Source organism: Pungitius pungitius, chromosome 7 (assembly GCF_949316345.1).
Source record: "Pungitius pungitius chromosome 7, fPunPun2.1, whole genome shotgun sequence".
NCBI classification, from domain to species: domain Eukaryota; kingdom Metazoa; phylum Chordata; class Actinopteri; order Perciformes; family Gasterosteidae; genus Pungitius; species Pungitius pungitius.
In genome coordinates, this window is record NC_084906.1 from 2,829,304 (window position 1) to 2,846,690 (window position 17,387).

The 17,387-nt window shown below is 41.0% G+C and overlaps 1 protein-coding gene across 1 annotated transcript in view; it reads right to left on the bottom strand.

Moving 5' to 3' along the window:
- LOC119216908 (contactin-associated protein-like 4) overlaps positions 1 to 17,015 on the bottom strand; it is a 46,628-nt gene extending 29,613 nt beyond the window's left edge. Inside the window, exons 1-4 of the mRNA XM_037470130.2 lie at positions 16,798 to 17,015; positions 9,581 to 9,691; positions 2,889 to 3,082; positions 875 to 1,022 (exon numbers count right to left, since the gene is read on the bottom strand). Coding sequence (XP_037326027.2) covers positions 875 to 1,022; positions 2,889 to 3,082; positions 9,581 to 9,691; positions 16,798 to 16,882 — 538 coding nt within the window. The 5' untranslated portion in view covers positions 16,883 to 17,015. The remainder of the gene's footprint in view (positions 1 to 874; positions 1,023 to 2,888; positions 3,083 to 9,580; positions 9,692 to 16,797) is intronic.
- Between the last annotated feature and the right edge of the window lie 372 nt (positions 17,016 to 17,387).

Sequence of the window (17,387 nt, forward strand, 5' to 3'; positions counted from 1 at the left end):
TGACGTTAATGTAAAAAAAATGTGGCTCTGTTGTAACTTCGAGACAAGCCAACTTACTAAAATCTGTGGTTCTGGATTAATGAATATTACAGGAGAAAAAAAACACAGCCCGTGATTTATTGTCTAAGAATGTATTGTTATTGTTATGAGGTATTGATTTCCTCTGAATAAACCACTGATCTAGGAAAGCTCTGAACCTTAATGTACAAAGGCTTCCAACACCATTTGGTCTGGTGTTTGCTACTAAAAATAAGTCATCGGAAATATTTACTGGTGTCAAAAAAAAAATTCATGTGATTCTGTGAGATTGAAAAAATATTGAACTAATTAATATGCAGCATGAAGGAAAAATTGGCTTGGAATTCTTTGTGTTTATGGTGTAAAGAAACGAATGCCTCAGAATGATTGTTATACGCATCTGTCAGGAGATCGGTGCTGGTGGAAGGAGGCAGGACCCAAAACGCAGGATTCTCAAAAAACGGTGCTCTTTATTCTCTGACCAAACTGAGACGTGCTCCAACAACTACTGACGTAGACAATGACGCGACAAGGGACAACAGGCACGCGGGGCTTAAATACACAAGGGAGGTGCAGGTGATTGGACACAGGTGGAAACACTCAGGCAATCACAGGACAGGAAGTGAAGCTCATCCAGAGACACGAGAGACAAGATAACTACAAAATAAGACAGGAAGAGGACCCAAACCGTGACAGCATCATCTTAAATGTGTAAACATTAATAAGTAATGATACATGTTTACATATATTTCAACTAAAAATAGTATAACTTATAGATACATATCTGCATTTGAGTAAAGATCCCAGAAACCTTTTTTCCAAAACTAAGAAGTCAAATTAAGGGAATGGGACTTACTATAAGGACATCCATATATCTCCAGTCTCAGTCCGATCCTCCCAGAGGGGTTCCAGTCCAGAGGAATAAGCCGGAGGTAGCGAGCAACTACCGGCTGCTTTAGCTTGTACTTGACCACAGAATCTGCATTGCTGTTTCCTGGGAAAGCCTGAAACGACAGAACACCTTAGTTTCCCTCTATATCCAATCATTCATATTTTACTGCTTGCTGAAGCTCCAAAGATATGATGGTAAACTATTTTTGGCAGCCTAATTAGTTCCATGACTACATTAATTGACAGGAAAAAATGATTTTTTTTTTGTTGTTGTTGCTTAGCAGTATTTTAAATTTGAAGTTTTGCAGCCTTCCAAAATCATAGAAGATCAAATCTTCTAACTTTGTCTATTTTAAATGGCCAATATCTTTGCAATGAAACAATCCTAAAAATAAAGAGGTGCACAATCTTGCTTGTACATTTTCACTTGGAGCTCACAGACTATTGATCCTTAGTGCTGATGATGTCTCTCCCTCTCTCTGCCGAGTGATCAATAACTGTGCAACCAATTCTGTCTCCGAACCAAGAATCCAGTAGAGTTCTCAGCTTGACAAGCAAACAGTCCTCACACATTCACCATTAAGCCCAAACTTGTTTTATTTTTGGACCATATATAGAAAAATGTAATGGGACACGAGCCCCACAAAGGTAAATACATAGTTTTCAACCAGCAGCACTGCAAATAAATCCTCTTCTACAGAAACAAAGCCCTGTTGTGCAACAGAAGATAATAATAATAATAATAATACTTAATTAAAAGACTGCAATTGAAACTAAAATCCAGTTGGAAATCTGTTGTTTAGATCTAATGAAAACATACAGCAGAAATGATCAAATGTTGGTGCTGACTAACTATACAAGGTTGTGCAAAACAGTGTTATTCATGAGAGATATGCTTAAGACATATTCCAGTTTAAAAATGAATCCCTTACTTTGGCCCGTCGGCCATAGTTCAGCCTTCCCAGCTGCAGACCAACACATGCATAAGTGAGGGCAGCAAATAAGCCGCGGTTTAGTGTGCACGAGCGCTGCTGGTGTCTTCTCTTCCGTGGCGTGCGAGTGAGCCTCCCGAGTGCGGACTGATCCGACTACGGGAGTGAAATCTCCTCCCCTCGTGCTGAGTGCTTGTGATCTCAGAGCTTGTCCTCGGTGCTTTGAGGGTTTGAGCCGGCTGGGCAGCGGAGCGTTAAACCCAACATACAGCGCCGTGTGCTGCCGAGGAGGCTTAAGAGAGCGGCCTCTCATTCACTATCCTGAGTATTTATTTTAAATATGACCATCATCTGACAAGACCTCAGTCGAGAAGAGGAAAAAAGGTGGAGGCTGAGAGCAGGAGGAGGAAGAGGAGGAGGGAACGGGCAGCGGAGAAGAAGTCGGTGTAAAAATACATTGATTGGTAGAACACTAAATGTTGTCAGTCATGTTCCAACACATGAACAACATTATAATTTGAAGAATGTAAATAAATGAATCCAATGATTTATATTACAAATGTTAATCTAAAAGTACTACTCAATATAGCTTTCACCACATGCTCGTGTCAGCTTCCTAATTCACATCCGTTCACATTTTAGACACTGTCACTGTTATCAACAATGGCTCACAAAGACTGAGCTAAAAGCACCATCAGTTACCATCTTTTGCCCCTGCAGAAATTAAAACTTTTTGCACGACACGCAGTCTTTCAAACAACAATGCCAGCCTCCCGTCAGTTGAGGTTCAATTGTTTGACAACAGCTTTGTGCAGCTGACAGAGCTCTGCTGAGGTTCCTTTTGTTGCTCATTCCATTATTAACACAGAGTGAAAGTCTCCCGGTGAGCAGACTCAGCGCTGCAGGCAGTACCAGTCCCCACAGATGATGACAACAGTACATTTAACCTCAACAAGCTTCAATCATGAGGGTTTCTTTTGAAACCCATTTAATTTTACATATTAGCGATCCCTTCTTTTTTCTTTTTCTTTTTGGTTTTGTGTTTACCCCTAAACTGTCTTCTTGCCGGTGTTGTCTCCAGTTGTGACCCGTGTCGCTGAACATCAACAGGTAAGCCGTCAGCCAATCAGAGCTGCCGTAGCGTCCCTGGGTAGCAACAGCAGTGATACAGGTCCGCCTCCCCAGATCGACCTCAGACCACTGGTATCTGTCTGAGACGAGTGGGGACCAACCTCCAGCTCCTGCATGGGGACAGAGACAAAGAGTGTATGTTAATGATGGTAAGGGTGTGCATGTGTGGGCGGGCGGGTGTTGGTGTGTGTGTTCCTCTGGTTTTGCGATGATTAGTATTAATAAATCCTCACACTCGAGACATTAAGTGTATTTGATGCATACATTTAGAGTAAATGGAATTGAATGCAGGATCAGGATAGTATTTAAAGCCATTTGATGACTCTACAACTAAAGTGTCAAGATGTGTCCTGCCATTTCACATATCTGCTTGGTGTTTTATGGGAGTGGAATATGCTGATAAGTCCTTTATTCACATTCCCACACAGATCCGACCCAAATCACTGAGCTGAATGTCTTAACGGTGATTTGTGGTGCCGAGGTAAAATGTCTCCTTTCTGTCCTTGTGGGTAGTTGTTGCAGCCACTGAGCCCACTGAGGTCACAGGATTTATAAGTTTAATTTGCACTGTGTTCATATTATAGTCTGAAGAAAGGTAGTCAGAACTGTACAGGCCCAACGGATGTGTGAATATAACACCATTATAGAGCAAAAATATGCAAATTATATGATATGCATTTGAATAATGTGGGACATATCATTTTAAACCTTTTTAACTTTGTTTAAAATGCAATAAATAGGAGGTATGTGAAACTGATTTTGTGTACACTACTGTTAAAAGAAAGAATAGTAGAGTAAAAAGGAGTAGTGAAGGGTTTGTGCCATCAACGATGAGGAAGGACCTTCCTTGTAAAATAGCTCTGTCTGTTTCCCACCCAGATATTTGGTCTTTTGCTCCCCTTTAAACATTCATACGATCCAGTTTCCCTTTGATTTTTCCTGCCACTGAATTTGATCTTTTGGCACAATACTTCAAAAAAAGTAGAATAAATAAACATCAACAAAGAACATCCCTCACAATCTGTTGCATGCATTTTTATTCAGAACTGTTGAGTAGGCAGAGGGGGAAAATTAGAACTGTCATGAAGAAAAAAAGATGCGTGGTTGTCACTGTAAGAGTAACAGAGACAGCAGAAGGAGAAAGAGAAACAGACAATAAGGAAAAACAGAGAGACGATTCCAGATCTTTGTTCCATCATCCTGCTGCAATTCCATTTCTAGTTCGGAGTGAGATCTATGGCAGGACCTGACTACGAGGAAACGCTGGAGGGACAGAAAAGGCTGCAACAATATAAGGAGACGGAATACTTGGAAGTGTGTGAGTGCATGTGTGTGAGTATTGAAGAAGAAGTGCCGAGTCAGGACAAAGAAAAGCCACGGCGCCCCTCACAGCAGATGGAGAGATGTCTCCCTCACAGAGCGCATACAAGCCAGCCAAGAGACAACCGGTGCTTTTGTTGCAAAAATGATGTTGTGCTGACACGAGGGCAACGTAAATGGTTACATTTCAGACGCGAAAGCCTGAAGGGAACACGTTCCCTAATCCCATCTATTATAAAGCAACTTCATCCTGACACTGAAAATCATCATAACACAACACTCCATTAGGACGCTCCACGTAAGCGCTGGACAGCGGTTTGGTTTCTCCTGAAATTGGTCACGGGAGAGCGCCGGTAGTGCTCGTCTATTTGAGGTAGAGACTAGAAACTTTTGCGGTGTCCCTACTGAGTTCAGAGTAGAAATGATTCTAGTGAAAATGATAGCACTTAAATTGTACTTATAATGGCACTTTTTTATAACATGTTTTGAAACTGCTTATTTGACGAAAAATGTACTTTGTTACTTGTTCTTCTGAGTTTGTATCTCTATGTGGAAATGCACTTATTGTACGTCGCTTTGGATAAAAGCGTCAGCTAAATGGCATGTAATGTGATGTAATGTAGTGAGCAAATGTCCACCAGGCCAACACCTTAGAACTACCAAATAGAAAATAGCTGCAACAACTTATCGATTAGTTAATTACAAAGTCTGCCAAATAATTATTGTGTGTATCTTCACTATGAAAGTTTTCAACATTTTAATTTCCTTCATTACTTCACTTATATTGATAATAAATATATGAACGTTGTATTAGACCATCTTTCCTCTTTTGTCTGTTTTCAAGTTTCCTCAACAAGTGCTGCCTGCTTGTTATGGCAGCAGCTAAAGGCCAGAGCTAATAAGTACCACCGTAACAGGCATGAGCACTGACAGTACACCAGGAGAAACAGGACGCAGTGACCTTTACCCTTTGCAGCTGGATTGGAGAGGATATAATGGAACACAGACAAGAGAGAAAAAAAAGGACAGTGAGATCGACACAGAGAGAGTGAGAGTGAAGATAAATGGCATCTACAGTATTGAAGAGAAAGTAAATGGAAAGAGAAAAAGGGTAGATGGAGGGAACAGAAAAGTGTCCTTACATTTAAAAAGAGCAGAGAATGTGTTCACTCAATCCCATGAGGAGAAAACCACTAAATCCGCCATGTTAGTCACACACCACCGGTTTGATTAGTGTCCGTCATGCACACATCCCCTCCCGCCCAGTGAATCGCTTTCTCTCTCTGTAGAGACACCGCAGCCTTTTCTCCATTCAAGAAGGTAATTGCGGTTAAACACGGGTCGGGTAAATTGCACTGGTGAGAGTCACATACGCACATTGCTACGATCAAACAGTCAAAAGCCTGGGAGTGGGAAGAGTCACATCAAAAGACAAACCGGCCAGAGACCCTCATAAGCAGGGGGGGGGGGGGGGGGGTCTGCGGGTGAAGAAATGGGCCCGAGGGTCATTAATCTAGAGAGAGAGTATGTGTTAATGAGGCTCCATTAACAAGACCGACAACCCTTAACCATTTTATGAACGGTTTGCTCTCAGTAGATGAAAAAGTGATGAAAGCAGGCAGATATTTTAAACTCCAATGACTCCATAAGTCAGATCCCTTACACTGAGACAGCAAAAGTATTCACAATGCTGGCTGCCTTCTACGCAGGTGTTGGAGGTGGCAGAGGGTCATCAGAGGGTTGAATTCACCGGCATGACACCTGCCCTTTGTTCCAGAGCCTTCCATTAAAAGCCTCCCTGTGTCTCTCTCTGTTCTAAAAGACCCATTTTGTGTTTAGTTAGTGGCTGTGGTTTGTTTCTCCACTATACAACAATGGATACACACTTTCCACTCATGCACTCACCTACACTCCAGAAGTTACTGACTCCATACGCCCCTGTTAGTTTGAATGGCCTTTTTGGTTTATTTAATCTAATAAATAGTCTTCGTTAAGCTGTGCGCTTGTCTGCCTCAACATAGTGTTTAATTATTAAGTGGATTCCCGCCAAGGAAACATTGAAGTGTTGTTCTGGTCAATGGGAGACAGAAGGAAAAATCAATAGAGGTTTGATTAGTACATGGTTGCCCAACAAGAACAGATTTTTAAATAATCATCAACTAAATTATAGTATCGAGTCCTAAATGTTTCATTTTCCTATGCAACGATGCACATGGAAAATGTTGTGTCCTACATAAGTCCAAACAAATCCCAAACAATAGTGCATGTCTCCAAATAATTCAAATAATCCAAATAATTCAAACATTCAGTCACTGGTGGTGCATCAACATCACACAAAGATCAATACCTCATTCATGGTTCCCCCACATAGTTGATTTCAACCTACAGCCACCTGGTAATATTTGAGTCCCCTTTTCAAATGTAAATTGAGACTTCGAGAAAATGATTACGTGCAGATGAAGTGTTCCCGGCCTACTTTAGCGTAATCACTTTGGTTCTAATGTGCAATTATCAGTATGGCACACTGAAAAAAAGTTTAGATGTTAAATACTGCCATTAACATTTGGCTATTAATGGTAGAAGCTATCATTGACATTTGGCCATAAGATGGAATGAAGCTATCTCAATGTGTCTTTAGGTGTTACTAAACTACAATTACAGCAGACTCTGCTCGACGAGGAGAGCGGTGAGAGAGTGGCAGGACATTGCAGAGAAGGGAGAAAATACAGCAATGATTATAATAACAGGAGAGAAAAGGTTAGAGCGAAAGCAGGGGGGATGTAAGAGGAAGAAAACCAAAGGTTTTTGGAGAGATGCTTGACGTCGGAGTCATTGCAGAGTTCAGCTTCTCACCTTTGCAGTCGGCCAATTAAGGCCGACCGGGTTTCCACTGCAAATCATGACTGGCCTGATAATTTTATTTATTTTAAGCAATGACGCACCATTACCATCCAATATTTGAGTTGACAGTTCCAACTAACAAGTAGAGCATGGTTTGCTTTTTTTTTTAACGTAATGTCAGTTAATAAGATTCAGCTATTTCTTGATTAGATAACAAACAATATCCTAAAGACCCAGATGTTCCGCCCCATAACCTTTATCTGCTGATATTAGCGGATTGAGTGCAGACTGAACACACATCGGTCAACATCAGCAGAGCTCTTCCACCTAAAGAGTTGATGAACTTGGGCTAGTCCCAAGTAGCGTAGCTTAAATAAATAATACTTGTCCCTTTTGACAAATGAGCATAACAAAGTGAAACTAAGACCATCAGCTCTTTTCATTGTGCATCCCTAGCCTCTAACATTGTGCACACCGTTTATTAGAGCAACCCCGCTGAGCTCTGTGGCGAAGCTCCCGCATATGGCCCCTCCTTGACCTCACGTTATGCTCAATGTCCGCTTTGCACATTGTTGAGCATCTAGGAGAAGTAAGATTAGATATCTATGCAGAACTGTTGTTCCCTTACGGTGCCGTTGGGACCTTCTAGTGTCCAGCCTTAGCCTGCACTGTAAGTAGGCATCATCACAATGGGATTAAATGGCTGCCATATGTGAACATTCCCATCAATCCCAGCCCCCATATGGGTGACGAGCCAAGATGGGACTGACTGGCAGCACAGAGGGCCAAGGAGGCATGTGGGGGGTTTTGTATCATCCATCTCCCAGCTGGCAATTTGGCTTCTGATTTTAAGAGTTTGTGACAAATGAGACGTTTCCTTGTCTACTAGTTATGTGTTATGTGTATTTACAGCATTGAGAGGCTTCTTCCAGCCAATACAAGGTGAACAACGGCCACTGATGCTGACTTCAGGCACGGACTTCAAATCTGACGCAAAACAAGGGAACGCCAATTTCTCCTCCTCAGTGTAGATATCTGGTACTTATTGCAGATATTTTCTTGTTCCTAAAATAATCTGAGATGCATCCTTAACCTGTTCTGACTCAACTCATGAATTGCCAGGAAACAAGGTATTATAAACAAGGTATTATATGATTTAGGCCAGCGATTGAAGAAATCGTTTAGACCACCCTCCATGTCATGGCTCCCCAAGCTACCTCAAATTTGAAAAGCTTATAACAGGTACACAGATGCTTAACAGTATTTGTTAGATAATATAAGTAGAATATTTAAAGCCTATTCTCAATCACTGAAAACAAAAGTCAATTCATTTTGAATAAATGTTTGTTCTATAGGCATATTAAGCAGTAATGGTCACTGTCTGTAAACAGGACATTCACATTTGGACCCTCTCTTCCCCGCATCACTAATAATCACCTGACAGCCGATGCCACCTGCAGCAAAAGTGAGAGCCAACTCACATTGTTTTTTTTAGGAAACACCACGTTGTATATCTTTAAAATAATGAACAACATGACAACCAGCCAGTCTGAGTCCCTCAACTGGGAGTTTCTTATGATGTTTGGTAATGTGGAATAACACAGTGAATGCAGTTGTGACTATCAGCCATGTGGTGGAAACCAAGGAGAGTTGGGCTTCTGTTGATGTTTCAGCAGCGGCCCAGCGAGCCAAAAATGGCACAATCATTTCATATAAATGTCCTACAATGTGTTGGAATGCGTGCAGGAAACATACTGTGCAGCCTTTACAAAAAGGCAATGCTGATTCATCTTCAAGATGGTCATATTTTATTAGAGTAGGAGTAAAAGATTTTTCACTCTGGCTCTTCGGTCGGTAACTGAGCTCTGCTGAAATACAAAACTCTGCCTCCGAAAGGCGCCGAAGCCGGCTATTATTTACGTTTAAGTGTAGGCATATTGTATTGTTTTCTTCATTCATTCAGCGAACGAAAGTAAAGAAAATATAAAGAGATAAAAAAATGAGACCAAAAACTCCAGAACTTCTGTCTCTTATTTAAAATGCATTTTACTTATTTAGTATCTGAGCTGTTGGCATATGACGTTTTACGTTACTCTTGTTTACCTACTAGTCTTCTCACTGAAGTCTCTCACATGATTCGTTTTTTACTAGTAGGAAAGCCAACAACAACTTGGTTTATTAAAGTTTAAACCTCTTAATAAAGTTAATAAGCGTTAAGCTGCATATTAACAAATTGGACGGCTTCATGCTAAGTCAAAGACATTTATGTATATTTATGTATTTATATCATTATTGGACCATTGAGACCAACAGTATCACGTAAACGTTGTTCACATCTTAACACCAGAACACCAGCATTGTTTATTTATGACAATAAAATCCATCTATGAATGTGCCACTATTATGGGCTGTTAATTTAAAGAGCATAGCAACGAAGGGTTCCTCACCTTCTCTCCTGTTGACCTTAGCAAAGACCGGCCCATGGCTGCTGGTGAGCTGGGAGGAGCTTCTGAATGATGACGGGGGCAGGTTGCCCACCAGCGGGCTGTCACATGCCTCTGTTAAGCAATCACAAAGCAGAATCATGGTTTAGCTCGATTGAACCTATGGAATGATACGTTACAGTAACTTGTTTTTTAATATAACGGTGGTGCAACAAGTTACGCTTGAGATTGTAATCTCACACAACAAGTACATTCTGTCTAGTCAAACATGTACAAAAAGAAGGGCGAAGGACAGGACAAGAAATAAAAAGAGGATTGGTACTTAGAAGGATGCCATCTAGAGTGGCGATTTTTAAAGCTATCTACTTCGTCCTCTGAAAAACTGTATTTAGTGGGAATTCGAAGTATTCAAAGTTGTGGCCACTTCATACGTTAAGCCAGCTGTGATTGATAGCAGATTTCCAAAAGCCTTCACAAGTCCATCCACTTTACTAAGTAACCCGGCCTGTAATTTTCTATCCGTGTTGTAAAGCGTGAGTATTTTGTTGAGTCATCCAGAATTGTGTAATCCAAACCAATAGGGGTTTAAAATTACACTAATATGAATCCAGGCCTGAGCCTGACAGCTTAAGTGAGATGTTCTGCTGCAGGACTTTCTGATACCAATGAGAAAAATGCTTGTTCCTCATTTCCAGCTCTTCATCAGTCTGTTGGTTGGCCAACAGACCAGAAATGCCTGTGATTTAAATCATTCAAATCCCATCATGTTAGACCTTCCTTGTTAGAAAACTAAATAAAATGAATAGTACACTTGTAGATGGTCACTGAAACATAGTTAACTACTTTTTCTTAAAGAAATGGTAAAAAAAAATAATGCTCTCATTTCTCACATGCTAACTGCATTTGTTACCGGTTTCAAATGGAAAGTAACAGCAGTAACAAAAAGATTCTTTATGGGGTTCACTACTCTCACCTCGATGTCAGAAGCACGTTGTCAGCGAGAGAACGAGCGAACCGCCATCTTTAGATCCCAATTTCAATATCTTTATTACAATACATCGAGTCATAATATCAAACAGTAACATTCCCTAATATTTCAGTTTGTTAATGTCAATTTAACATGTCAATAAAGTTTTTTACACCCAACAGTGTTCATCTTCAAAACTTACATCCTCAAAATACTGTCTTAACAGAAATAAATGTCCCTCTCTTAAAGTGCAATAATAAATGCAATAATATCACAAGGATAAGTCATTCTTAAAGCTATATAGTTATCTCTATTTATAGTTATTTGTTTTCTGTTAAACTTCAGAAATGCATCGTCTCCCTAAGGCAATTATGTGATTCAAACACTTTAGGAATATTTAAATGACTACAGTCACAACATGAATAATACACATAGGGAAACTGTTCTTCTGTAACCTTAATATTATCTATTCTACGTTTTAACATCTCTCTTTTCTCAACATTTACAACACATTCACAACATGTCAGGATATTCACAAACTCTAAATAAGGCTCCGCTGGGGAGTGAGGACACCAAAGCACCGACCCGCACATTCAGAGTATCGATACGCTCATGCTGGGGCAACCGCGCGCGCGCCATAGTGGACACACGCCCTAATCCCGCGATCACGACCGCGGCTCTCCCACTCGGCTCCACCCACCAAACACTCAGCTACCAACCCGCCACAGCTACAACACACCTGATACTCCCCGGGGGGGGGGGGGGGGGGGGGGGGGAAACAGTTCTTGTTCTTTTTCACAGAGTACGAACCTGGAAAACAGAAGCACTTTGTCAGCGAGAGAACGAGCGAACCGCCATCTTTAGATCCCAACTTCAATATGAGACAAAGGTAAGGCGTCCGTCCCTCTAGGCGGCGCAATGCAACCCCACTCGCACTTTGGTTCCGGTTTACCTGGTTCCCCCCCCAATCAATGCTGTACAACACAACAGAAGTTGCGATTCTTAGGAATGCTCTCAACTATTATAACATATTGTCTATATAAAATCCCAATTGTGTTACCACATAAAGGTGCCTCACACATTCATAATTAGCTCCATGGGAGGTACCCCTAATCAGAAATAAATGATCAAAAGAAATCTGCACTGCAACAAAGCAGCATCAAGAAGGAAGATTAAAATGTCATTGACAATGAAACATGTCAGCCTTATGCAGATTTGATAGAATGGCTACAAGTTCAATGGACCTAATGGGAGATGTATGGAGTATATGATGAGACCTCTGTTAATGGATCATATTTTTATTTTAAAATGGGAATAAGGACTTGAAAGGAATTTATTTCCTATGCCATGTCTCATTTAGTAATTGTATTCACAAACTAAATCAATAAAAACACTCTCTTTTGCCTGCAGCACTTTATCTTGTCTTGATCTTTGTCTTAAAGCTTGAGTTGCAAAGATTTGTGGGTAAATTCCAAACAAATGATACATGGCATGTTTGAGTTATGACTAATTATTTGATTAAGGCTACCAGACTTTTGTTAATGACTTTTGGTGGGAAACAGGAGATGTGTTTTTTGTTGTTTTGACCCATCCACCCAGCTTCCTCCCGCTGCATACTGTGTGCCACTTAAAAATATACAACTTTTTGAGATACATACTTCTTTTACTCTTTAGTTAAGTTGCTACATTACATTTTGTCAGGACGCGGGGTCGAGGGCAAGGAGTATTGGAAAAAATAAAAGGACTTTAATAGTCAAAAACTGGAAATCAAAATCACTCCAACCAAAAAAAAGGACCGGAAGGAGGTAAAAACAAAACAGACAAAAACAGGGACCTGAAAACACAAATAGACTTACTTGCCATGAACCATCAACATGTAATGACGCCACACAAGACAAGAGACTCACAGTGCTTAAATACACAATGGAGGTGCAGGTGATTGTACACAGGTGGAAACAATCAGGCACGGCAGACAATTACGGGGGGAAGACAGGACAAGGCAGGAAGTGAAGTTACCCAGGAACACAAGAGACATGAAAACTACAAAATAAGACAAGAAGCAGACCCAAACCGTGACACATTTCATCTTGAAAATTGTTTTCCTGTTTTATCTTTTGTTATGTAAAATGTATTGGGGTGAAATCCAAGACGGATTTTAACAGCAGAATAAAAATATACAGCAAGAAGGCAATTATAGTAAATTATGATTTGATTTGTATTCTATGCAAACAAAAACGAACGCTAAGCAATTCAATATTCAATATTCCAGGTTACTTGTAAGTTACTTGGTAAGATGGAACATAAGGCTTCAGTTTAAGAAGAGACACATTGACGGGAGCCATGATATAACCTTTGACCACAAGTTGAAATGGTTCTCAGTGGTCTGCTAGAAATGTCTAAAACATAATTTGGTCAAAATACCACAAGGATCAACCTTTTCAGCCTGAACTAACTCAAAACGACCCGTTTGGGGTCTTAATGCTGATGAGCAGTGAACCCCTCCCTCCTGCCGCCTCCGTGGTTTGAGCCTTGCATTACATGACCCCCCCCCCCCCCCCCCCCGTGTCATCATAAACTGCGATACGATTCATGAGCTTTGACTTAATGGTGTCCGGGTTAAGATATAGGCAGATGATTCTTTCAATCATTGAATTACTTATTTTTACAAAAAATGAGATGAAAAACGAATCAAGACATAAATAGTCCTAATGATTATAACTACTGTATTTCAAGAGGCACTTACATTGGCCCTCTAATTGTACAAACCGCAAATATAAAAGCTGAATTGCAAAAGGGGGAGAACAAAGCAGCAGGTTCTCTTCAACTGTGTTAATAGCTCATCTAATTTCTAATCTGATCTGAAAATGCTGTTTAATGGATTGAGACTGAAATAGCAATGAAGGACCATGTCGAGACATTGTTGATTTTGATGATGATTTTGTTGCTGAAACCTGTACAGCTGTGCACAAGAGACCTGCAGCTCTGTGAAGGTGAGATGAGTAGAGGCAAATTAATCAGACACACGACAAAAGAAAACCTACTGATGGGTGAAATGAGAGAAGGAGTTTGGAGTGTCCCTTCACGGCTTTAAGACAGACGGCAATGGATGTTCATGCAGGACACTCAACCAAACTCCTCCACTTCTTCTCTCACTTTTTTACATTCTCTCCATTCTTTTGCTCTGTAGATTTCCGTTTATTTTTCTTATTTTTCTGTCCCATCACACTATGGGTATTTCAATTATATTACTTTATAATTCTACACCACTATTTTTAACAAGGAAATACTGTACTTTGTACCATACTATTAATACTGTAGTCATGGTGCAGATCATGATTATAACCCACAACGTATAGAGCTATAAAAAGTGTTACAATACAACAGAGATAATACATTTCAGAATAAAATATACTAATAACTAAAATAACTGCACTTATTCCAGCACTGATTTATGCCATTTAAAAAATATATAAACATCTCCTTTCCTTAAAGTAAGGACCCTTCTGGACAAAAAATCTGATGAATTCACTGTAAAAATCCACATGGTTAACACTGTGTTTTCGGCTGTTAGCTGATGCCTGCAGTGTCTGATGCCTCATAGTGTGAACTCAGCACAATGTGGCTGATTCCTGGACCAATAACAAGTCATCTGATATAATGACAGGGCCATTTGATGAATGGGTCTGTTTTTAAGGAGGCAGACATCCACTGGGGAGTCGGCCTTGGGCAAACACAAAATCCCCCAGGTCACAAAAGCAGATGGATGGACCGCAGTTCTCTGTCACTTTTATCGCTTAACTACTTGTCCCTGGATTCATAAATCTAGAGTCATGACTGAAAGCTCCAGGCCCACAGCAACAGCCGCCAACGCGCCCCTTTATGTAACCTTGACTTAATCAGAACCTCTTCATGACTCCACTTTGACTAAACACATTTTCATAAAAGATGCCATAGAAGAAAAGTAAGGGCCCATTTATCCTCCACTAATTTGCTCTTTCCTCAAGGCAGCCCTCTTAGACTCCCCCATCTCGCCAAGCGTAAAGGACAACAGGGTTTTGCAGTGAAAACTTTTCGCACATTCAAACCACATTGATTTTATTCAGAGGTTTATGTGCTCTCAATGCGCACCCCCAGCTCGTTCAAATGTAATAAATTCTGATGAGACTGCGTTGTTTGAATATGAAACAGGGAGCTTGGCCCACATTCAAATCAACTCCCCTCCGTGCAAATGTTTCAACCAACTTATTATCTGTCTGCTGTTGGAGGAGGCCGGCCAGCAGTCATCACTGGCTGCTTTTTTTATTTTACCTATACTTGATTTCTCTTCAAATCTCTTTTTAAAATACTAATTTGAACGTACGTAGCTGTGTGCCATTATCCACATCTGAGGGATTCATGGCGTCTGACCTCCCCCTACAGGAGGCGGGAATATGTTCAACACTCACTTTTTCTTTTTCCTTCACTTTTGCATTGGTTGCAGGGAACATCATCCAAACAACGCCAGATAGCAATATCGTCTGTAGCTATTTCCAATGAGTTCATGCACTTAGAAAAGTGAGACACCAACATATTTGAAATATGCATAATAATGGTGTAGGAAAAAAAAGTCTTCTGGAGGCAATTCACAGTGAAATTTATACACACAACGTTTTGACTTACTGGAAAAAGAGAAGTTGTCTACACTGTCACCAGAAGTGAGGGTTGGAGAGGAATGCTTATTTACTGTGTACAGGAAAAGAGTGTTTCACTGAAGATGCCGAATGTGACAATCACGGAAACCTTTATATACAAAGCAGCATGTAATTACATTTCTTTGCTGGAGTTGGTACCCTTTCTTTGCTTAGGAGGCCTGATCTGGACAGAGGACCAGTTGTTAAGTGGATGGTAAAGACTCTGACTAACGCAGTTACAATGTGTATCAAAATATACGATGCACAGTTGAGAAATTTCAGGGGGGGTGGTTTTATCCGTCTCTTGCAGATTGTCTTGTCTGAGCCGACACAGACAATACAACCCAATCTGGGTCAGTTTCATTCCACGCTAACAATACCACCAGAGTAGCTGCTGGAGCCAAGCAATCAATACAGTTACAATGCATACTCCCCCCTTTTCTACACCCTCAGTGATGGTTTCTTTCCAATGTGCCAACTAGGTTGTCCCCCTAAAAACTGCCTTTATTAAAATTGTCTTTCGAAGAGTAGGCATTACAGTGTGGAGGAAGGTCAAAGGATTATTGTAGGCTACAACTTTCGGAACGCATCAACCGAGTATTCCTCAAAGCCTCCAGGGGGAAAATAACGGCATTCGCAGGGACGGCAGGGGAAAGAAATCTCTCTTTTCCTAACACTTGTTGTGGGGTAAAGTCTCTCATTCCTTAATATTTGATTTCTTAAGTAGCCAGAAGCAATGTTTCATCCCTTTACCCAATAATCCACTTTTCCGAAACCTGTTCTGAGTGAAACTCAAGCCAAAGAGGAGCAGCAGCATCCTGTGCTGCTCTGTCCCAGAAAAATATAGTTTTTCTTTTCTCTTCTCAAATTTTCCTATGAAAGAAATCTAAAATAAAAACACAACTTGTGGGATGACCTGTTTAAAACTTAACTATAACACAAAATATCCCGAGGATGTGAGCGATTATTCTTTAAAAATAAAAACACAAGGTGGTCAGCTAAGACCCAGGAAACTGCACAATCTATTCTTTAGATTAGAATTGACTCTAAACTGCCTTAACTTCCCTCTCTGATGCTGGATTTCTTTAAAAAAAACATTCATGGCATATTCCTTGCCTTTTTTTTTAAGGAAAGGGCTAGACCTGAATGGACCTTTTATAGATTAGGCTAAATGCAGTCATTCGTGAAAAAGATAATCAACAAAATAAAATATTTCCCTTATTTGAGGCAAATAGTTATTAGAGTTTATATTCTTTTGAACAACAAATATATTCAGACAATATTTCCGATATTAACAATAATTATAGCTTCATTAAAAGTAGCCCATATTATGATCTTTTTTTTTTATTTACCATGTTTCGTTTCATTAGCTGTTAAATTGAGACAGACACTCCGATTTTTCCTTCTTAAATGTTTTTGTTTTGTCATGACATGACAGTTTAAAGTCTCACCAAGAAGCCAAATGCGTTCCCCCGGCTCATTGCCCTGACGGTCCACTGGTGCCTCGACGCAACAATCAACCACCGTTGTCTATTTCAACAAAACAACGCACTCGTCAGCGTGAAGCGCGCAGAGCAGCTCACCTTCTCCACCTGTCCCACAGGAGCAGAGCAGCAGCGAGGCAACCAGCGCTCTAATCCCAGCGGGTGCTGTAGTCCCCTGCGGCATGTTTGAGACGACGGGACGCTGCAGGCTGTTACCCCGAACGGGGCGGCGGGGAGGCGATCGGTCCGTCCGCCTCCTCCACGTCTCTCCTCTCCGGGTGGGCTCTCCTTCAGCTGCGCTTTGCCGCTGCAGTAGCGCCGCTCCTTCCACACTAGTGAGGGGTGCCCGGTGCCGGTGGGGTGGGGGCTGGGTGGAGGTGTGGGGGGGGGGGGGGGGGCAATATCCACTGTTGGAAGGAAAAAAAAGAGGGAGAGGGAGCAAAGAGAGGAGGGAGGGAGGTCCGGTGAGATTGTGGCTTCTTACACTGAAGCGCAGAAAGCATGTTGCTTGTTGTTTAACTCCGAATCTAGTTTCGGGTCATCTCAGGAACCTAAAACCACTACAATTGTGACATTTCTACATTGCATTAAACCAGGGATGCTTATTATGGGATGATGGGCAGCGGGCACAGACATCTGTCCCCTATGGGGCGTCTTTTGTAAAATGTCGCGGGTTCTAAAATCCTGCG